The sequence below is a fragment of the Myotis davidii genome, unplaced genomic scaffold, assembly GCF_000327345.1.
Source record: "Myotis davidii unplaced genomic scaffold, ASM32734v1 scaffold684, whole genome shotgun sequence".
Taxonomy (NCBI): domain Eukaryota; kingdom Metazoa; phylum Chordata; class Mammalia; order Chiroptera; family Vespertilionidae; genus Myotis; species Myotis davidii.
The window spans coordinates 1,833,243-1,855,069 of record NW_006295564.1 but is presented as its reverse complement, the minus strand read 5'-3'; the positions used below and the strand labels follow the sequence as shown (position 1 = coordinate 1,855,069).

The 21,827-nt window shown below is 57.2% G+C and overlaps 1 protein-coding gene across 13 annotated transcripts in view; it reads right to left on the bottom strand.

Moving 5' to 3' along the window:
* Positions 1-3,532: 3,532 nt before the first annotated feature.
* The window catches only part of MAPT (microtubule associated protein tau), a 79,998-nt gene continuing 61,703 nt past the window's right edge, over positions 3,533-21,827 (bottom strand). For 9 of the 13 annotated variants that reach the window (XM_015568141.1, XM_015568148.1, XM_015568140.1 and 6 more), the window contains 5 exons: positions 20,414-20,679; positions 11,388-11,480; positions 8,382-8,463; positions 5,798-5,910; positions 3,533-4,005 (listed from right to left, as the gene is read on the bottom strand). In XM_015568141.1, coding sequence (XP_015423627.1) covers positions 3,790-4,005; positions 5,798-5,910; positions 8,382-8,463; positions 11,388-11,480; positions 20,414-20,679 — 770 coding nt within the window. In that variant the 3' untranslated portion in view covers positions 3,533-3,789. Of the gene's footprint in view, positions 4,006-5,797; positions 5,911-8,381; positions 8,464-11,387; positions 11,481-20,413; positions 20,683-21,827 lie in introns of all 13 variants that reach the window. The other 4 variants (XM_015568149.1, XM_015568150.1, XM_015568151.1 and 1 more) reach the window with 2 other exon arrangements.

Here is a 21,827-nt window from a genome sequence, read left to right as displayed (position 1 = left end):
GCTAAGTTCTCCAGAGCTGAAAAAAGACTTGAAAATTATACATCCCATAGCATTTCTTTGTCTTTTGAATTTATGCACATAGACCTCATTTAATCAGTAATAACTTTATTTCCAAATTCACTTTTACAGCAACAGTCCATGTATATCATTTGTTAAAACACACACTACACCATGTGGACATTCACAGACAGGAAGCTAAGCTAAGATTGTTTCCCCCTATCCCACCCCCCACCCTTAAAATTACTGAAGAAATCTTGGGACTTGCAAGTGTCAGAAATTGCCCTGCCAGACACTGCAAATTCATGGGCTCAGTCCATTAGGAGGTGAGCCTGGGTCAGTGCCCACGATAACCCTTTTCAAAACTGAAGCGCAACTAGAAGTCTCATGAAGCCATGGACCTATAGATGGGACACAGTGACCTCCATCTTTACCCTCATCCCTGCCTCTTGGGGGACAAAGATAAAAGAGGGTGAAGGAAAAGATCTTGGCAGCTGCTAGATACAGGCTGCATGTCCAGAGTCAGTGGGAAAAGTGACACAGAGGTGCCCACGGCTTACAGCAAAGTTTGCCAGGGTCTGGGAGGCACGATTGTGGGCTTGGGGCCCAGTAAGAGACCAGAGCAACCACATCTCCAGATTCCTCCACAAGCCTCACCGCCTGCACCTGGCTGGGAAGGACATGGGAAGCAGCTGGCAGCTACTGCACTTGGGAATCCAGTCGGTGAAAAGGCGGCACCCCCAGGACCTCTAGCAAATGCGGTTGAAATGGCGAAGAAAAGGGTTACAAGGAGGTTAAACTGCTGCACTCCAAGACTTCCCCTTGCCCATGGTAACTATCTTACAGGTTCCTCCCCCCAACCCTATAGAACAACAAGCAATCGCAAACAGGATACAGTCTCACCATTGAAGTCAATTTAAATGGAACTATTGATAGAATGGAGAGCTTGAAGGAACCAGGCATAGAGCATACCCAGCCCACCCAAGGGACACTGACTGGAGAGAGGGGATGGGGAGAACTCAGCCCTGCGGGATTGTCCTCATTTAAGGTCACAAGCCAGCACCCCTTTGTCTCTCCTCCCCAACACTGACCTGATCACCCTAAACCATAATTTTGAGGCTGATCCCAAGCAGCCCACCCTCCCAGGGAGATCACAGGGCCCTCGGAGTCAGGTGTCAGAGAACAGGGCACAGGAGCTGCAGGAAGAGGAGATGCAGCGCACTAGTGGTGATGAGGGGCCACGTCGAACAGCTACCAGTCCTTTCAACCACATTTCCTTTTTCTTTCTCAGAACCCCAAGAGCAGCTGGGACTCACGGGACAGCCGAAAGCTCTGACTGCAAATGAAGCCTCCAGCCCAGCTGCCTTCAACTATCTAAACCGGAAGTGGCAGAACCGGGCCCGAGGCCGAATTTCTTTAAGCAGTCATTTCCACAGCGGCTGCTTCCCTTTCCCCGAGGCAGCAGACGGACTCCTGCCAGGTCCGCGGGGCTCTGGCCAGGCTTCGGGAATGGTGTCTCCTGGCGCGTCATCCTTCCTCTGCCGGGCAGCTGTGGTGGCAAGGCCCTGGGACCTTTCCCCAGCTGGCGCTGGCTTCATCTTCCTGGTGATGCAGGGCTGCTGTGGGGCTTCTCCGGGCTGTGGCCAGAGAGGGCATTTTCACGCTGCAAGCCAAGCCAGCCCAAGACACAGCTCTGCCCGGCAAAGGGAAGCCCGGGGTGGGGAGGGGCACTAGCTTCCTTGGTCCTCGTCCTGTGCGTCAGGCCTTCTTCCAGCCGAGGGTCCTCCGCTGTCAGAATCTGCGCTCTGCTGGTCCCAGATGCTGAGGGAAACCTCTCGGGAGGCCAGGCAGGGGAGAGCCACACTGGCCTGGGGTCCCAGCCCAGGGGAGAGCGATCCAGGACCCCCACCGGGTGGGTTAGAAACCTCTTTACAAGCATTTCAAGATACATGCGTCCTTTTTTTTTTTCTTTTCTTTTCACTATCATAGTCACTCAGGTGAATCCAAGCATAAACAGACAAATCTGACGACAACGCGACAGGTGCAGACGGGGAGGGAAAGGCGACATCTATGTATATGTTCAGCTGCTCCAGTGGACAGACAGCATTGCTTCCAGCTGGGACGGGGAGAACCATTTCCAAGTGGGCGTGTCCCCTTGTGGGGTATGGAGGGCTGACGATATGCACTTGAGGCTGAGCAGCGTGGGGCGCTCTGCGAGGCTGGCAGTCAGAGGCTGGGGTGGAGGTGAGGGACAGGGAACGTGGTCCCTCCCGGGGGGCCTGCCTATCCTGGTGCCATCTCTGACAACCAGGACATCCAACCTGCTGCAGCTCAACACAGGAAGGGGCAGGCCTTCTGGGAGGGAAAGGCTCTCCAAGTCCACTTCCAGGGTCACTGCTGAGCGCCATCCTGGCCTTGCCAAGCCCCACGTCTGGATGGGATGTAAGGTCATCAGATTCATCATGAGAGACAGGCCAGTTGGATGAGTGTAACAGACCTAGAAACCGAGGTCCCACCTTGTGCCCCGACTTTGCCTTCCCTTGATTTACCCCTTAGTAAAGTCTAGGTGCCTCCCACATGCAGACAATGTGAACTACTGAGAAGGGTGGTGAGGCTGGGGACTCGGGACAGTGTGACATAATGAGGGGTACAGGCAGTGACTGGGCTCCACCCAGCAGACACAGGGTGTGGTGGGGGCAGGCAGCTGGCTGCAGTGGGGTGGGAGGAACGAGAGGCTCAGGACCCCCTTCTGCCCCCTGTCCCCCGCCCCCGCACACTCTAGAGATGCCAGCGGCCCAGGCTTGGGAACAGGCGGGTGTCCCACAAGAGGCACAGGTCCTTACAAGAGAACTGGTTAGCCCTAAAGTCCCAGATCAGTGAGGTGGCCAAAATCGTGGCTGCACTTCCAACCTTCAGAATGCAATTGAGCAGTGTCCCTGGGGTGGAGGGAAGCCCTTCATGTCAGGACCACCCCGCCCCGCCCCTGCAGCGGGGACAGAAGGCCGGAGGCCAGCCTTCTCTAAGGAAGTCACCCACCCGCTGCCAGCCACCCTCCCGCCAGCCAGCCTTCTCCTGCCAGGCAGGTGGAAGGGGCTGGAGCCCTTTTCCACAGGCTGCCTGCCCTGCCCTGCCCTTGAGGGAGGCACACCCACCTGCCAGACCCTGGCCACAGCCGCAGGAGGCCCCAGTGGAGGCTGCTTGTGCTCCCTGCTGCCCTTCCATAGGGAGCAGGTCTCCTCTCCTTCATACTCTTACCTCCCCGCTCCCTCTCTCCCGCTCCCCTGCCCACCCCTGCCTCAGCCACTCCTGTGTCTCCCCCCCACCCCTACCTGTCCAGCTCACACCAACATACCAAGTTGCAAATCCTTTGTTGCTGCCACAGCCTCTGTGACATCCCCAGGAGGGGGCCAGAAGGCGCCCCAGGCCCCTGGAAACCCCAGCAGCACCTTTCAGAGCCTGACTTTCTTCCTCTTCTACTCAGAGGGGGAAAAGAATCAAACGGAATTGCCCAAGGAAATGTTGGGTGTGGCCATCGTTAACATGTTTTTAAAAACATTTATTATTCTTAGCCCACCCATCAATTTGGAAAGATGGAATTGGCTCTTATTCCCATCACTGATTTTGAAGTCCCGAGCCAGAGCCGAGTGACAAAAGCAGGTTAAGTGATTCACCGATTACCCGGTCTGTGAGGAGCAGCTGGGGGCAGAGGGCGAGGGGCCAGGTCATTATTCTTTTTTTCCACACTCTCTCACTCTCTTCTCTCCACGATGATTGGCCGCCCCGGGGGCCTGATCACAAGCCCTGCTTGGCCAGGGAGGCAGACACTTCGTCAGCTAGCGTGGCGAGCTGGGGCGAGTCTACCATGTCGATGCTGCCCGTGGAGGACACGTTGCTGAGGTGCCGCGGAGACGTGTCCCCGGACACCACGGGCGACTTGTACACGATCTCCGCCCCGTGGTCCGTCTTGGCTTTGGCGTTCTCACGGAAGGTCAGCTTGTGGGTTTCGATCTGCGAGACAGGAGGGGAGGGAGGCTGAGAGGAAGAGCCGGAGAAAGGGGCACCGGCCCTGCCAATCTGGCCCGGGTGCGAGGGCGCCGACGAAGTGGTGGCAACTGTGGGTTCATCATCTCCAATAGCAAACACTGGTGCAGTTCTTCCCTCCTGCCTCCCGGCGACCCTGTGCCCCTCTCCAGAGGCAGCGGCCGCCCGAAGTGTCTTGAGGACCCTTACAGACATATCCCGCACGGGCGTATGTGTGAACACGTGAAAAATGTATGTGCCTATTTTAATACATAGGTAACAATGTGCACTGTACTTGGCTCTGTACTTTGATTTGTAGACTTAAACCTCCTGCTATCAGCGCTAGTTCCCAGGGGTTTGCTGGTGGCTGCCTGGCATTCCACCAGGGCGGATGTACCCACGGGCATCTGCCCCCCTGGGGGTGGCTGTTTCAGCTGTTCCAGGCTTTTGCTGTGACAAAGAATGCTGTGTGTGAATAACCTTAGATGACCTTGAACACACAGCATTTCACACCCTGTAAGCGTGTCCTACAAGTGGAGTTGCTAGCAGGTCCTAAGGCGTGCGTGTGCAGTGCGCGTTCTATCCCGACACGCTGCCCAGTTGCAATGCAAGTGCTGAAGTTCGCCGGAGAAGATTAAGGGACGTCCCCAGAGCCACAGCTGCTCTGTCAGGGGCCACATACACCCCTCCCCTTTGCCAGGGACTGATGAGTCTGGAAGTGGCGGCAACTGTGGGCAGCACTGATGGGTGTGAGAGAGCCCATTTATAAAAGTAGAGAAACGATGGTGTAGTCTGCAGCCCCGGAGGGCAGAGCGCCAGTGGTACCTGGGAAACTCAGGAAGCGTTAGCCAGAGAGGCAAGTGGTACAGTGATCCCTGATGAGCCCTGAAGTGATGGACGCAGTGATTCTCAACCTCTTGGGGGTCCTAAGACCTCGCCGAGTGTCTGATGAAACCATAGAAACACAGTTTCTCCCATGGGCCCAGGTGCAGGGCCCCTACCGCATGGGCTTGCGTGTGGCTGTAGAGAGAGACTAGGCTCCCACCGAAGCTATATATGTGCTCATTTTGTTCATTTGGGGCCAGCGCTTTGACCAAAGGACTCTTCCATATTTCTGTGGTGGAAGGGCCTTTTTCACATAAGTTTTGATAAGAACATTCATGTTTTTTTAAAAGCTTTGTTCTTGAGAAGAAATGACAGGGTCCTAGTAATGTTCCCAAATCCCCCAAACTGAAGGGAACTCAGGCAAGACCCAGTGACCAGAAACTCCCAGGACTGCGAAGTCCTTGTCCGGCAGCCTCCCCGGGGGCACCCCCTGGCAGCGGCTGGGCTGACCTCGGGGTTTCACCGTCACTGTTTTGCTCTAACTGCCTGGTGACCCATCTAGAAAGTGAGGTTCTGTCCCCAGGACTTGTCTTTGGTGCCTGGGCTGGCTTGGGGATGGCTGCTGCCTTTTGTGGCTGCTTGGCAGCCACGGGGCCTAGGACAGCGGCTCTCACATTTGCACTAAAGGAGAGGTCGCCAACCTTTCGCTCTCACCACAGACCATCAGTTTTAAAACCTCCAGGTGTAAAGACCGCACCTGAAGACCAGTCGGCATCTCCAGGGCGGGGCCCCGGCTCCAGTCCCATCGCGCCCCCGGGTGGCTGCGGCGGGCAGCTAAGGTGACCCCGCTGTCCTGGCGGCTGCTGAGGACCACCCCGCGCCAGTTCCCGCGGGCCTCCAGCTCCCTCCCCTGGAAGCCCGGGCCAACAGCCTCCCCTGGCCCTGCCCCCTTTACCTTTTTATTCCCTCCCCCAGGGACGTGGGTGATATTATCCAGAGACCCGATCTTCGACTGGACCCTGTCCTTGAAGTCCAGCTTCTCGGATTTGACTTCCACCTGGCCGCCGCCTGGAACACAGCACAGCGCCGCCAATTAGCGCGGTTTCCAGAGTCATTCCCAGGAACACCGACTGCTGGGAGCAGCGAGGACGCGCCTTCCCTTAGAGAGCGGCTGGGGCACAAGGCAGTCCTTCTAAAGGGCTGGACAGCAGTTTGCTTCATCCCTCTCACCAAGGCATGCATCAATATTGACTCAGAAAACTCTTCCTCCTGAGATAATGCAAAGGTGAGTGGCAGCTGGGTCTGGGAGAAGCTGCCCCCAGTTCTAACTGGATGGCTTCCAGACAGGGAAGGCGCCTGTGTCAACAATCCTGGACGCTGCAGCCCTGCACGACCTTGGCATTAAACTGCAGGCAAAACGCACCCCAATAAAGAAGGGCCCTGGCCCTCCTGCCTCCTCAGACACCCGATGCCACCCACAGTGGAGACATGGGCTGAGGGCGGGAGAAACGACAGCTACCCTTGAACAACACAGGTTTGAACTGCATGGGTCCACTTATACGAAGATTTCTTTCACTAAATATTGTGTCTGTTGCTTATGATTTTCTTTGTAACGTTATCTTTTCTCTAGCTTACTTTATTGTAATAACACAGTATCTAATGCACGGGACATGCAGAATAGGCACTAACTAACTGCATGTGTTTTTGACTGCACAGTGGTTGGCACCCGACCCCCGACGTTGTTCCAGGGTCAGCCAGACATGACTTGCTTGGGTGGGACAAAGCCGCCCAAGAAAGCTGCTCCCAGTGGGTGACCCCGTGGAGGGTAGTTTTCCCTGGGAGAGAGACTCCCACAAAAAGTCCAAGGGAGCCCAGAGACAATGAGGCCTTCTGCACGAGGCTTCTGACGGCCTCTCCCCCTCCCCCCCCAGGATGGGTTCTGGGGGGACCTCTGCCTGAGAGCCTGGCACGGCAGGGGGTGGCATCTAGCACTGTGTTCAACGTGGTAACCACCAGCCACATGGCCACTTCAATGTGTGGGTTTTTAATTGAATTTATTGGGTGACATTGGTTCATAAAACCCTACAGGTTCCAAGTGCACACTCATCGTGTGCTCATCTCCCAAAGGAACGTCTCTTTGTTCACATTTGTCCCCCCTCACTTTGCCCACTTCCACCCGCTTTCCCTCTGGCTATCACTAGACTTTTGTCTGTGTCTGTGTGTTATCTATATACTAGAGGCCCAGTGCATGAAATCATGCACGGGTAGGGTCCCCAGTGGCTTTGGGGGCGGGGGAGGGGTGCCTCCCTTTTCCCCAGCGCCTGCCCCATCGCCAACGCCCGCCATGTTTCATGCCACTCCCGGTGGTCAGCGCACATCTACCTCTGGGTCAGTTGAACTCCTGCCTGTAGGGACAATTTGCATGTTAGCCTTTATATATATATATTTTACTTAACCCCTTCACATTTTTTCATCCAGCTCCCACCCCCAATCCCCTCCTCTGACAGCAGCTGTCAGTCTGTTCCATGTATCTATGCCTCTGTTTCTATTTTGTTTGTTAAGTTATTTTGTTCATTAGAATTCACATGTGAGTGAAATCATATGATCCTTGTCTTTCTCTGACTGGCTTATTTCACTTAGCGTAATGCTCTCCAGGCCCATCCATATTGTTGCAAAGGGTAAGATTTCCTTCTTTTTTATGGCTGAGCAGTATCCCATCGTGAAAATGTACTTTTAAATTTTAATAAAATTCAGCTCCTCAACTGCCCTGGCCACGTTTCATAAGCTCAACAGCCACACGTGGTCAGTGGCCTCGACACTGGACATCACAGGTGTCCAACATTCGCAGCATCGCAGCAGCTCTGTGGGTCTCACTGGTTTCTTTTGTGGGGAGGGGGACGGTAAGGCGCCAACAGTATCATTTTCTGTTCAAAGTCACAGAGGGGACACAGCAATGGCCCAGGGTCCCGGTTGCAGTTTGTGCAGTTGGTAAAGTGTCCCCCATGTTGGCTGGGGACCAAGCTGGGACATCCATAGAGCCGAGCTTTGGGGGCCAGACCAGGCCGCTCCCCAGCTCTCGAGATCCGCGTGCAGCCTGCGTGGAGCACTATGAGCCATGGGCTAGGGCAGTGGTTCCCAACCTTGGCTGCACATTAGAATCACCTGGGAATCTTCTTAAAATCCTGATTTCTGGGCCTCGTCCTCCGGAAATTCTCTTTCTTTGTTACTAATGTTGGGGCCTCACCCCATAGCCGCTAGGGTATAGGATCAGCATCTGCCCTCCCTGCTCAGGAACGAGATAGGACAGCCCCTTCCACCCTCAACACTCTCCATGGCCCATCCCATCTTTTTTTTTTTTTTTAAACTAATCTATTTTACATTCTATAATTGGAGAAACAATATAGCAGTCCTTTCTTATCCACAGGGGATATGTTCAAAAGATCCCTAGTGATGCCTGAAACTGTGGGTAGAACCAAACCCTATATATATTACTAAAGGCCTGGTGCACGATCCCCTCCCCCCTAGTTCGCAAAGGCTACCTGGCTTGTGATGGATGTTGCCTAATGAGCCGCACTTGGAAGTCACCTTGCTCAGGTCCACGGGTTTGTAGACTATTTGCACCTGGAGGTGAGAGGGGCGGGCAGAGAATAAATGGGGTCACTTTATGGGCGGAGCACAATGAGAAGCAGCTGTGGGCGTCCAGGCGCGGCTGGACCAGGTCTGTCTCCGAGGCCCAGCCTGGGTGGAAACGTGCCCACCCTGTCCCCAGGGAGCCGGGTCTGCACCAGTGACTGGGGGCTGAAGACGCTCCAGTCCCCACGACAAGGACCCTCGGGGCAAACAGGGTCCTTCGTCTCTGTCCCTGAGCAGGGCCCATGCCATCTGCTTAGCAAACACACGTAGAGCAGTCACTCCTGACGCGACACAGACATCACATTCAGCGAGGATACAGAAAGAAGGCCAGTGCGACCCAGTGTGCAGCACTGGGAAAGCGAGAGCATGTCTGCTGGGCCTCAGAGGAGAGGGCCTTGGGGGCGGAGAGGGGGCTTTCTCCCAGGAGAAGCTTCCAGAAACCCCAGCACACCCACAGCAAGAGCAATGAGGGTCAGTGAGCAGCCGTGGGGAGATCCGGCCGGAAGAGCCAGTTGGCACCTGAGTGTCCTGGACAGTGACCTTGGCAGGGGGCAGGTGGCCCAGCAGACACCCCCAGGGTTAGTGTCTCAGAGAGCAGATGCCCACACACCCGCCGAGGCCCAGGGCTTCCCCTTGGTCCCGGTCCACCCTGTGGCCGGCCACACGGGCATCCTCCCCAAGGGGACGGTGGCCCCTGAACGGCCCCTGATCTCAGCCCAAGAGCCGGCTTCCCTGGGGGGGACTCCCCAGGGGGCTCCTGGAGGAAGTCCCACAAAGCCATGGCTGTGAGAGGTCCCAGATGGTCACTGAGGGACCTTCCCAGCAGTGACCTTGCGTGAGGTCACCAGAGGGTGCAGGAGGTGTCACCCAGGGACTCCCGCTTCCTGCCCGGAGAGGGGTACCCGAGGGGGATGGCCTCGCGCCTGAGAACGGGTGTAACCAGGGGCACCAGGAAGAGAGGAGAGGTTTCTCCTTTGGTCAGAAGCGTCTGGAACAACCCCATTTTCTCAGTTACTCAGAATCATCCTGGCATGTGCCCTCAGTCAATGGAGAGTTGATTGAGGCCGACAGGTGGGCCTGGGCTGTGCGGCCGTGTGTGGTGTGGGGCGGGAGGCACAGCGCTGGCAGCCTGCACCTCGAGGGGGTGGGTAATGAATGACTCTGAGAACAGGCCTGGGAGGGAGCTGGGCTCTGGGGGGGCACCCAGGAGGTGGTCAAGGAGCTTTGGGGACTCGTCCCGGAGGGAGGGAGGGGGCGTGACCCCGGCTTCCTGCTCTTCCCTGCAGCCTGGATGGGCAGCCACCTCCAGACTGGAGAGCGGAGGGCAGGCCAGAGACCAGCCCAGGCTGGGGGTCCAGGGCCCCCGAATCACCTGAGGCTGACACTGTGCAGCCACCTTCCCCCAGACGAGCTTTCTTTGAAGGCTCCTCCTGCAAACAAGCCTCAGGCGCGGACCAAGCACAGGGCCTGGCCGGCCGCGTGCCCACGGGTCTCTGCTAGGGCGCAGGCTAACCCGCAGGCCCGCAGGGAGTGGGGGACAGACAGGAGGTGCCCGAGGAAGTTCCTCCATGTGCTGTGACTGCCAGCAGCAGTGGGATGTACCCTCTCCTCCCGCAGGACCTGCCTCAGCCTCGCCAGCACGGCCTCCCACCAGCTGACCAGACACGAGTTAAACCGGAAAGCACATGCCTCCTCCTCTGGCCGGAGACCAGCCTGCGGCAAAGCCAGAGAACCAGGAGTCGGAGCTAAAGCAGCAACGTGACCAGGGCTGGGGCGGGGTGGGGGGCCGGGGCAGGCGAGCGGGGACAGGGGAGACAGCAGCACTGGTGAGGAAGCGTTCATGAGCGCCATGCAGCAGCCGCAGAGCGGGCAGCGCTCAGGCGGGGGCAGCACTCAGGCACATTGCAAGAATAAACCCTCAGCTGGATGCAGACGGCGGCGGCCCAGGCTGGGCATTTTCTGGAGGGAGAGCCCCGTGGGGCATCGCCACCATCCTCGGCTGCCAGCCAGGAGCGGAGCCTGCTCTCAGAAACCTCCCTCCCCAGGAGTGGGCCGCAGGGGTCTGGAACCTCCTGCTCCCCGTGTTAGGCAGGGGCAGGGGGGGAGCCTCAGGATGAGTTTGCACCCACAAAGGACAGCAGGAGGGCAGCAGCAGAGCTGGCCAATTGGGGAGGTGAGGGTGCAGCCCCAGGTCTCGGGGACACATGCAGTGGGGAGGCAAGGAGTCCCCAGAGGCATTTGGAGGCGGCCAGATTTACAAGGGCCCAAAGCAAATACAATAAATAATCAAACGGGCCCAAAGCGGCGTTTCCCCGTCTCCCGGGGCCGCAGACGGTCCGCTGGGGTCTTCTGTTGGGCCCTTTTGCATCTGAGCCTCTGCCAGGGGTGGAGCTGGTTTGAACAGGGGCCAGAGGCTGAGGCACTGGCTCACTCCCTGCAAGTGCAGGAGACAAATGCGGCCAGAGATCGGACTCGGCTTGCTCTGAGGTAGAACAGTGCGACCTTTGTGTCCACTTGTCAGGACAGGGCCAGCTGCCCACAGTGGAACCCCTCAGTGGGCCTGCCCAGGTGATGGGGAGGAGGTGACAGAGCCAGGTGCTGCCACCTTCAGCCCAACCTCGAGGGGCCGGGCTGCGGGGCTCCCGTGAGCCTGTGCTGGGCGGTGAGTGGGGTCACGGTGGGTGTGAATGCTGTGAGGACCCCACTTCCAGATATGGGCCAGGGAAAGATCAGCCACCTTCCCTAAGCTGCCCAGGCAGGCCAGGAGCCCCCCGGTGCTGGGCACCCCTCTGAGAACGGGGCACGGAGCCTGAGGATGGTTTATTCTATGCAATGTCTCACAGGGCACACACTCATGCCACGCCTTCAACACCAGACCCCAGTCGGGCACAGGGAACGTGTGAGGTACTCACACTGCCGCCTCCGGGCACATGTTTGATATTATCCTTTGAGCCACACTTGGACTGGACGTTGCTAAGATCCAGCTTCTTATTAATTATCTGCACCTTTGACAGCCAGAAAAAAGGATGAGTGACACCCCCAGCTCGCCTGCTCTGCACGGAGGACCCCTGAGGGCAGGGCGGGGACCGGAGGCCCAGGCCGCACCCCAGGAAGGCACTCCCCAACCGGCTGGTCTGGGCGGACCCACCCTACAGCTTGGGGTTCACAGGACACCCGTCCGGAGGCAACTCTTCCCCCGTCACAGGGTGTGTCACGGAGGCTCCGGGCGAGCCTCTGAGGCCCTAAACCAGAACTGAGTGCTCACATGGGGGCGGGGGGAATGTGCTCACTTGTGTTACTTTAATCCTCACCGAGGACGTGCTTAGAGAGAGAAAGGGAGAGAGAAACATCGATCGGTTGCCCTCTGTACGTGCCCTGACCTCGAATCGAATTGGCAGCTTTTCCACACGCAGGACGATGCTCAGCCACCGAGCCCCTCGGCCAGGCCCACTTAGGCTATTAAACGAACAAACACAGAGTCCCAGCTGGGCCCTCACGCACACCCCTCGGACCCGTCAGAACCTTCCCCGAGACCTGGCCGTGGCTGTTCTCAAGCTTGTCAGGCGGTGGAATCACCTGCAAGTATTTAAAAAACCAGACCCCACCGCGATCTAGGAGGAGAATCTCGGCCTCTGCTTCTGCAAAGCGCGTGGTGCTGGCTGCACGCCCGGGTCAGGGACCACTGAGGTCACAGGAGGACGTGGGCGCTGCATGGAGAGGACAGCAGACCTCCGCCCCCCGGGCGTGCGAGGACTTGGCTGGTGGAAGGCAGGGTAAGTGCTGCCCTTCCAGCCTCGGCTCCCCCTCGTCCACAACCAGGTGCCTCGAGGGAACTGGGATGGGCCCAGGGGCTTCCTCTCAGCCTCCCTGGGCAGGTGTGCCCCGATGGTGCGGTCCCACTGTCCTCCTGTGAGGCTCAGGGGTGGGGATATTGACATCTTAGCGGGGAAAGATTTTGACCACTTTGTCTAAAAACTATGAAATACGCAGACAACCATGGCACAGAGACGGGGGCTTGCAAACTCCACTTTGCTGGGATGACGACACCCTTGTCAGCAGGTGTCTCCCCTCAGGAGCACTGCGCTCGGAGAAGGAGCCACGGGGTCGATTAACCACGATGATATAAAGGACCAGCAGCTGGCGTTTCCACTTAAGAACCAGCATCGGCCGATGAGCCAGGCCGTCACGGTCAGGGCACACGCCTGGGTTGCAGGCTCAATCCTCGATGGGCGTGCAGGGGGCAGCTGATCAATGATTCTCTCTCCTTATTGCTATTTCTATCTCTCTCTCCCTTTCCCTGTCTCTCAAAAGAAAAAAAAATACTTTTTTTTTAAAAGAACCAGCATCGCTCTCTGAAGTCCTGAAAACAGCACGGAGACCTCCTCTGTCTTTGGGAACGATGGCTGGGGGCCGCTGCCCGGAGGCCAGGGTGAGGGTGGCTGTGACTGAGGGTCAGGGCCCTGGCCGGGCTCATCCGGGGAGAATGAGCCAGAGCCGGCCCCCCGGGGTCCACAAGTCCTCAGCAAAACGAAGACCTGAGGATACGATGTTGAAATTGGTCCATCCTACCTTTTGGTGTTAAAATGGCCTTTCCTTTATTACATTATTAATTACATCACGTTAATAGAACTATTTTTGGGTGTCCTTTACCTGGCTACGTAAACAGATAGCAACCTCCGGAGGCACCACCCCAGCCTTTTTCTCTAGCATGAACCTAACCGCCTGAGAAACCGACCTAACGCACCTCTTCATTCTTTTATGGTCCTTTCAAATAAAAGCTATGCCTGGCTGGTGTGGCTCAGTTGGTTGAGCATTGTCCCGTGCATAGGGAGGTCCCCGGTTCTATTTCTGGTCAGGGCACGCTAGATCTCTGGGGTGGGGGTGGGGGATGGGGGTGTGTGTGTGCAGGAGGCAGCCAATCGATGTTTCTCTCTGGTCAATTTTACTCTCATCCTCTCCCTTCCTCTCTCTCTAAAATCAGTAAAAACATATATTTTTTTTCCCATTAGAAAAAACCCAGAACATTGTGCTTTTGAAAAGAGAGGTTAAAAAAACGCAAAAGTTTTCTTGCCTTCCAAACACAACCACTATTGTATTTCATTGCATTCCCTTGAAGCTTCTATATACGTAAACTACCGTCATGTGCGTAGAAATGGTAATTAGTGCGTCCACACACTTTCTATCTTGTTTTATCAAGTAACGTACCCTAGGCACCTGTGCTCTCAGATGTTTATCCTGATTCCATTTTAAAGAATATCAGCAGCCTCACCACGAACACCTCTGTGCAAGGAGCTCTTCCCTGTTTGGGGTTATTTTCATAGCATGGGGTCCCAGGAGTAGAATTTCCAGGCCACAGTTATAAACCCTCTGAAAACGCTCAGCACAGCCCCCTGCATGGCTTTCTGAAGGATGGGACCGGTGTTCCCCGAGAGCGCGGTGCAGGCAGCTCACCACCGAGCTGCCAATACTGGGCATTTAAAAATGTGTTTATTTCCTTGACGAACACAGACCGCACGGCGCTGTTGGCTTCCTCTGCCTTTCTTTGATTTTTACTAAGGTTGCTCCTCTGCCCCCTCTTTGCTAGTAGGTGTATTTCTTTCTAACAAATAACTGCTCAACTTCTTTCTTTGTAATTTCTTCTTTGTTTTTTAAATGTAAAAACCACCCCTCCGTGAGCGGTAGCGGTTGGATGAATCTCTAATTCCACGTCCCCATTCTCACCACCACCCTCTTCGTTTGCTGACGCGGAGCTCGCGGGGTGTGTGGGGGGGGGGGAGGGTGGCGGCGGGGGAGGCCCAGGGAAGTTCAGCAACTTTCTCAGGCCAGAGGCAGAGCCGCACAGGAATCTGGATCTGGGCGTGTCTGTGGCCATGGGCGACGGACGTGACTGCAGGGTTTTGCCTGAGCTGTCTGTCCTCAAGGCTGTTGTGTCAAAACCGCGCTCTCCCTCGGAGAACACCGAGTTCTCTCCGTGAGCGGGAGACACACGGGCAGGGCAGGGCGTTAGCCAGGCAGGAGCAAAGAGCCGGCGAGGGATGGGCTTTCCCCCGCTGCTGCTTAGGGAGCTGCTGTCACCCTCTGCATCGTGTCTGAATCAGCGTGTGCCGCCCTCAGATTTGAGGGAGTCCCACTTGAACGTCTTCCTTGGGGATCATTTTTATTTACAACTTTCAACTGGGTAAGTCCCAGAGGGAGACTAGCCTACTTTCACAAAGAGCAGTTGAGAATTAGAAAACAACACACGCACAGTAAAAAACAAGAAAATGTAAAGGAGAATGGTGAAAGAGGGGGAGGCCATTAGCACTGACAATTACGAGACAGATTATGACCCCCTGGCCAGGTAGCTCGTTGGTTAGCGCTTCATCCTGATATGCCAAGGTTGTCTGATCCCTGGTCAGGGCACATACAAGAACCAACCAATGAGTGCATAAATGAGAGGAACAACAAATTGATGTTTCCCCCTCTCTCTTTTCCTTCCTCTCTCAAAAATAAATAAATAAAAACATTAAAAAAAACACACACAAACAAGATGGTTCCTTCCATTTAACTCTGAGCTTCCTGGAAGCCAAGGCAAAAAGGCAAACAGGATGGGTTACATAACTCCTCTTATCTGACAACGAAAACTTACCAGTTTTGCAAGGAAAAGAACCTGTTTTCTGCAAAATCCACACAAGAAATTCATCGATCAAATCAAGAGTTCATGAAGTAATAATAAAATGTATAACATACACAGAAAATTTTCCCTCCAGGGTGACTTTTCCTTTTTCCAATCCCACAAAATAGACAACAAGCTCTCAGTAGCCCTTTTATGGGATTTGGAAATAGACAAAAGGATCTGTACAAAGCAGACACAAACTACCGTTAGTCATCAAATTAAGCCAACACCCTTTACAGAATGTTAGGTTTACAGAAAGGGGAAAAAAGGGAAACGGTTGGCATTCTGAAATTGGGATCCTGAAACGACTTCTCTCTGGAGTGCCTTGTGTGATACCGAGCCTCAGGTCTGGCCAGACACTGAACATACCCATCACAGGAAAGAGCCATGTTTTGGAAGCTCCAAATTTTAGTCTGGAGACTCCCAGTCAGGCAAGAAATTCCTGTGGTCAGGGTTTGGCCCTGGAGGAGACGGTGGGGTGAGGGGGGCGGGTCCACTTTGCTTTAATCTACTTCCTGGAGGGAAGTCCCAAACCTTTATTAGACCTTGAACTTGTTCTGTTTGCGCTCAGATCGCTCAAGGTGCGCCAGGTGGCCCAGCCCTCCCCTGACGAGCTCCCGGCTGGCCCCTGGTCCTGGCTGTCCCTGGCGAGGTCTGCCCCCAGCACTGCCTGGTGCTTGCTGGGCGACCTCACCTCACTGGGGTCCAGGGCTGGGGATTTGGAGTGGGATGTTCTGGTGGGAAAGCTTATCTGGGTCCTGTTAAGTCAACCAGCCAGAAAAGAGGCCAAATAACAGGGAAGTCGCCTGTAGAATTATTCGCACTGTTCCTTTAAACAGTGACTGCCCCCAGCTGCTTTAAAATGATTTACACAAGGTTTTTTCACAAACAAGGGCGCTATGTACGGGTAGGGTCCCCGCCTGGCTCTGCGCGCCCCTCACTGCAGGGCCCCGACACCTTAGCCCAGGTTCACCTGAGTCCAGGACAGGCAAACGATCCCAGGCAAACATTCACTTTGCTCCACAGAAAGGTTCCTCACCTGTGCTTTTTAAATTAAGAGCTGGGACTTGTCAATAAATATAATGAATCTAGAAATACTTCCTGAATGGAGACAGACGCTTACAGCGCTCCATCGCCATCTTGTGGCCGCTGGGAACATTGCAGCCCAGGGCGTTCCCAGCCTGAGCTCGGGAGGTTCCTGTCCAGCTGGGTCTTTGCATTCCGGCTCAGGGCCAGGGCCCCCTCGAGAAGTGACGTTAGCTCTGTCTGCTCAGAGCCAACCAGGCCACCCCCACGCTCGGGCCGCCGTGCCCTTTCCAGGCTATGACCCTGCACATCCCGCTCACCCTTGGCAGCCACAGGATCTCCTGTTCTCACCAGGCAGCCTGGCCCCAAGTGCACCTTCTCTCTGACCCTGGATGGCTTCCTTCTGTGCCCCCCACCCGACCACACAGAGGGGCCGCTGAGGTTGGTGTTGCCCCATCTGCCCTCGCATTCAACTCTGAGGCCTCCCAAGCTCACGCCCACGACCACTGACAGCTGAGCCTGGGTCCCTCCAGCTCCCTCTTCCTTCCACATCCTGGCTAGAGGACAGCCTCTGTTGGCCAGGGCAGACACCGCTGGGTCACAGCAGACCTCCTCCAGCAGCTGTTCACTCTCCTCGGCTCTTGGCTCTCGTGTGAGCGAACAAAGCTCCAGCCTAAGCCCCCACTCCCCGGCCCATCCCAGCTCTAACTTGATTTTGCTTCTGCTCTGAAAATCTCCAGCGTGCGGTTCCTCACGGCCCCATCCAGCCCCTGGGCCCAGCACTGTGTGTGTGTGTGTAGGGTGGGGGGGATGTGAGGAGGGGGCTGTCCTTGCCAAGGCCAGTGATGGTCCCAATCAAGGGTCTGCTCTGGCTTCTCTGAATTGTTGGTAACACGTGAGACTGATGACACCCCACAACACAGGTGACTCCGTGTGGGGGGCCCCCCCATGGTGTGGGCTGCTCCCCCCCCACCTCCCCACATCCCTGGCCAACCTCTCCGCTCCCTTTGTATCTCCCTCCCCTGGCCTGGGCCCCAGGGGCAGCAACTCAGCATAGGGCCTGACACTCAGAGGTGCCTCAGAAATGTCGGGTGAATGAACACAGGGAGGTAGGAACCTGCTTCTGATGCTACCTGCGTGCTCTGTATCACCAGGATGTAAGGATGCCAGTTCACATTATTCACCTGCAGTGAGTAGCTTTTAAAAAAATGCTTTAAATTTTAAAAAAATGTAAAAATTGATTTTAGAGAGAGGAAGGGAGCAAGAGAGAAACATCGATTTGTTGTTCCGGTTCTGCATTAGTTGGTTGATTCTTGTATGTGGCCCTGACTGGGGATGGAACCTGCAAACTTGGTGTAGCAGAATGACACTCTAACCAATGAGGTACCCAGCCAGGGCCTTCAAAATATGTTTTAAATGCTGGTTCTCTGTCACCAAGATGGAACTCTCCCCTGCTCCCCTCACAAAGAGTAAGGCTCGGACAGACTCTTGGGGAGGGAGGTGCGAGACAGGGGGGGGTGCCTGGCCGGGACTAAGCTGACATTTGGGGACACTGGGTCTTAGCCTGGGCTACACATCGGGAACACCTGGGGAGGCCCCCTGGGGTTCTTACGAACCTGGGAAAGGCTCTGGCGTCAGGATTTTTAACAGAATCCTCCCCCGCCCCCAGGTGATTCTCCTTGGCAGCCGGGTGGGGAGTGAGAAACGGAGGCTCCAGGAGCAGGCTCCCTGATCTGAGTGACCGCCGGCCTCACCGCTCCTGGCTCCCATCTTCATCTAGTTCTGTGCAGGGGCCGAGGGATTGTCCTGCACTTTCCTTTTAAAGTTCAGGATTCCGTTTTGTTCTCTGCAAGCTGTACACCATCACTGCACAACGAGGAAAGCAGGAAGGCCGAGGTCCTCGGTCTGCAGGTTGCCAAGCAGCTGCTCTTCCTTCTTCCCGGAGGCTCCATTCACAGAGGGAGCTGCCCCTCAGCCGGGCGCTGTTCCCAGTGCGGCAGAGTCAACACGGACCCACAGGGAAGCGGCTCCGCACAGGCCACAGCCCCACAAGGCCTGAGCGTCGCCTCTGGGAACCGCCGGCCCAGTCCAGACGGAGGACACGCTCGCTTTAGGAGCCTTTTTCCTGGATCCCAAGCGTCTCTGTTTCCTTTTTAGTTTCCCCGGAGACTGCCGCGCTGCTCTTTGTAGTGGTGGCTGAGGTGGTCTTTGGTTTTCTATGGACGTTAAGGGGCGGCCCCTGCGCTTTCCCACACCTCCCGCCTGGTCCGTCCTAAGGAAAGTCACCCTCTCTCCTTCGGGAGATGAGGGCACGTCTGCGCCCGGCCTGGTGAGCGGTGACCTGGGGCACCTTCCCCTTCCACTCTGAGCCTCAGGTCACGGCCCTGGTCCCCAGGCTCCTCGCCCTGCGCAGTGCGGGGCGGGGCAGGGAAGCCCTGGGAGAGTCCCCCCTCCACTCAGTGCTGTCACTCAGCAGAGCTGCAAGAACTGGGCCAAAGGTTCCAAGCCAACCTCAGATGCCCCGGGGTGGCAGGAGGACACGGTGTTGGCTGGTGTGTGACGCCCGCGGGCTGGGAGTCACTCAGGGCTCCGTTCCCTCTGGTGCCCTGGTCACAGCTGCAGAATCATCTCCGCGGCGCAAACTGGCCGGTGGGGTTTTGCTTCTCATTTTTCAAAACAGGCAAACGGTCACACTGCTATGAAAACAGGCACGAGGGCCCTCCAGCACTGAGGGGAGGGTGCCCCGTGGGGAACATCCCATCATCTTGCAAACCAAGTCCCTGGAGCTCCCTCTACCCCAAAACATCACAGAAGGATCAGCCTCCAACCAGCACCCTCACCTCTGCCTCAGCCCCTTCTGGAAGGAGCCGGGCATCTCTACCGAGAGGCGCACAGGCCGGCATCGCAGAAAGGAAACATGGCCCAGGGCCCCCCTGTGGTCCAAAGACAGCTCCCCCGAGAGGCGCCTGGGCCCCCAAGGCTGGGAGGGGCCAGTGGGAGACCCAGAGGCTCCGCAGGAGCCAAGAGCAGGGTTCCAGGGAGACACCCCCATGGGCTCTCCGAGATGCCCTCTTCCAGGGACACCCAGACCCCAGCCAAGAGTAATCAAATCCATGGTGCGGAGGTTGCCTGCTGTGGGGGAGTCGAGCTGTCTCAACTAGAAGGTTCTGTAAAGACTCCAGCCCACCAGGAGGCTCATTGCCCCCCAAACGGCCCAGCCCAAAGCCCCCACACATCTGTGGCCCCCAGAGCAGAGCCTTGGTCCTCGGTACCCCACACACCTCCTCTTCTCCCTTCCCCGTGCCCCCCTGGTGGTGGGTGGGGAGGGCTGATCTGTGTACCCACAATTCATATGCTCAAGTCCTAACTCCCAGGGCCTCCGAACACGGCTGTGTCTGGAGACGGGGCCTGTACAGGGTGGTTCTGTTAAAACAGCTCCTTAGGGTGAGCCCTCCTCCGCATGACTGGTGTGCTTACAGGAGGCAGGTGGGCCCAGAGACACCTGGAGGGAGGAGCGGGAGCACGCAAGGAGGGGGCAGCCGTCTCCAGTCGAGGAGGGAGGCCTCAGCGGCCCTTCCACACCTGGGTCCTGGGCTTCTGCCCTCGGCACTGGGAGGAGACAGGTGTCTGCTGTGTAAGCCACCCAGCGTGGTCTTTCCCGTGGCAGGCCCAGGAAACTCAGGGGGGCAGGGACAAGAGGAGGAGGGCAGGTGGGGTCCAGGCCAGCCCCTTCTCCCTCCATCTCAGGCCCTCGGAAGCTCACGGCCCCCACCTTTAGGGGACCCCAACATTTCATGAGCGCCCACTTACACCTGGAAGCATCAGTTCAAAATGGAGCCCAGACTTCCCCAGAACTGAAGATAGAGAGAAGCCTAATCTAAGCAACCGTCCGACAAACGCCTGACACCCACCTACCAACCAGCTGTGCCACGTTCTACACAAGGCAAACCTCTGGGCACCCCCACTTCGAGGACCCCCGGGACACAGATCAACCGTCCTCTGGTCAGCAGGGGCTGACATGGGGAGGAAAAGAACCGGCACTTTCTCTCCCCCATGCAGAGCTGCGTGGGACCCCCAATAAAGAACCACAACCCATTGTCTTTCCTTGAAGAGGTCTGGGAGGGGCCTGGGGTGCTATGTGAGGGTGGGAGGCAGTCACTCGCCTGCCTCTGCCCCAGGTGTGGGGGCCGCACGCCTCCCCCGGTTCCGGTTTCGGTTCGGTTCTGCACAAGCACAGTGGCCTCCGCACGCCCTTACCTTCCCGCCTCCTGGCTGGTGCTTCAGGTTTTCGGTGGAGCCGATCTTGGACCTGACGTTCTTCAGGTCGGGCATGGGCACGGGGGCAGTCTGCAGGCGGCTCTTGGCTGAAGACGGCGACTTGGGTGGCGTGCGGACCACAGCCACCTTCTTGGGCTCCCGGGTGGGCGGGGTTGGCAGGGATGGGGTGCGGGAGCGGCTGCCAGGGGTGCCCGGGGAGCCGGGGCTGCTGTAGCCACTGCGATCCCCAGATTTCCCAGATTCACCTGGAAGAGAGGAGGGAGTGAGGCCAGAGCTCGGACGGGTGCCACTTGGCCAAGCCCGGGGCTGCCCGTCCCGAGGGCCCATCCCCGCTCAGGGCTGGATGAGGCAGGTGGGAAAGGCCGGGGGCTCAGGAGGCTGCCCTTGAGCTCATCCGCATCTTTCCTTCCTGGCCTTGTCGCTGAGGGCAAGAGACAGTACCCCTTCCCAGAGAGGGAGCCGATTCTGCCCCAGGGCCCTGGAGGGGAGAGGTGGGACCCCAGCTAGCTGTGTGGTCTCTGACAAGCCACATGCCCCTGAGTTCGGGCCTCACCTCAAAACCCAGCACAGGGATAAAGCCCGCAGTGAGGAGCCGGGCGGCCATGCGTGTGCACGGGCTTCGGAAACTCCAGTGCGATGCCAGGCAGCCTTGGCCCTGAGCAAGGGCGATGCCAGGGCAGGACCAGGGCCACCTCGTCTGGACCCTGGAGACCGTTCCCCACAGGGTGAACGTTGAGCTGCTCAGCAAGTTTGGGGCTTCCCTCCCACCAGACCCTCCGCAGCCCCCCGACTCCAGACACTGTGCCTGCTTCATGCCCACCTGTCCCTCGCTCTCCAAACAAGCCATGCCCAGCCCGGTCCCTGCCCTGCCGTTCCCGCCCTTCCCCACGATGCAGGGCAAATGCCAGTGCACCTGTCACACCCTCCGGGAAGGCTGCTGGGACCATCCTCCCCCAGGGGCCGCTACCCGGTGCTCCCTGACCTGCACCCCGCGCCCACTGCCCTCCAGTCATTTACTGTTCCATCTGCCCCATGGTTCAGTGGTTCCCCTAGTGTGTGGCCCAGGGCCCCTGCGTCAGTCTCTAGACCCGTGAGGGGGAGTGGGAGCTGTAAGAGGCAGGTTCCCGGGCCTGCCCACACCTGATGTGACAGAATCTCTAGGGGTGGGGCCTGCAAGCTGCTGCTCCCAAGCTCCCCTGTGATTCTTGAGCAGCCGGGTCTGAGAGCCACTGGGCCCCATGCTGTGCCCCCTGCGGAGGCGTAGCTTCCCTCCGCCCTGAGGCACTTGGCCAGGGGAGAGGAAGCCAGGTCCTTCTTAGAGTGTGATCATCTGCTATTAACCCTAAAGTCAAGTTCTGTGGCAACAGGACAAATGAAGCCTTTTCTCCTTTTC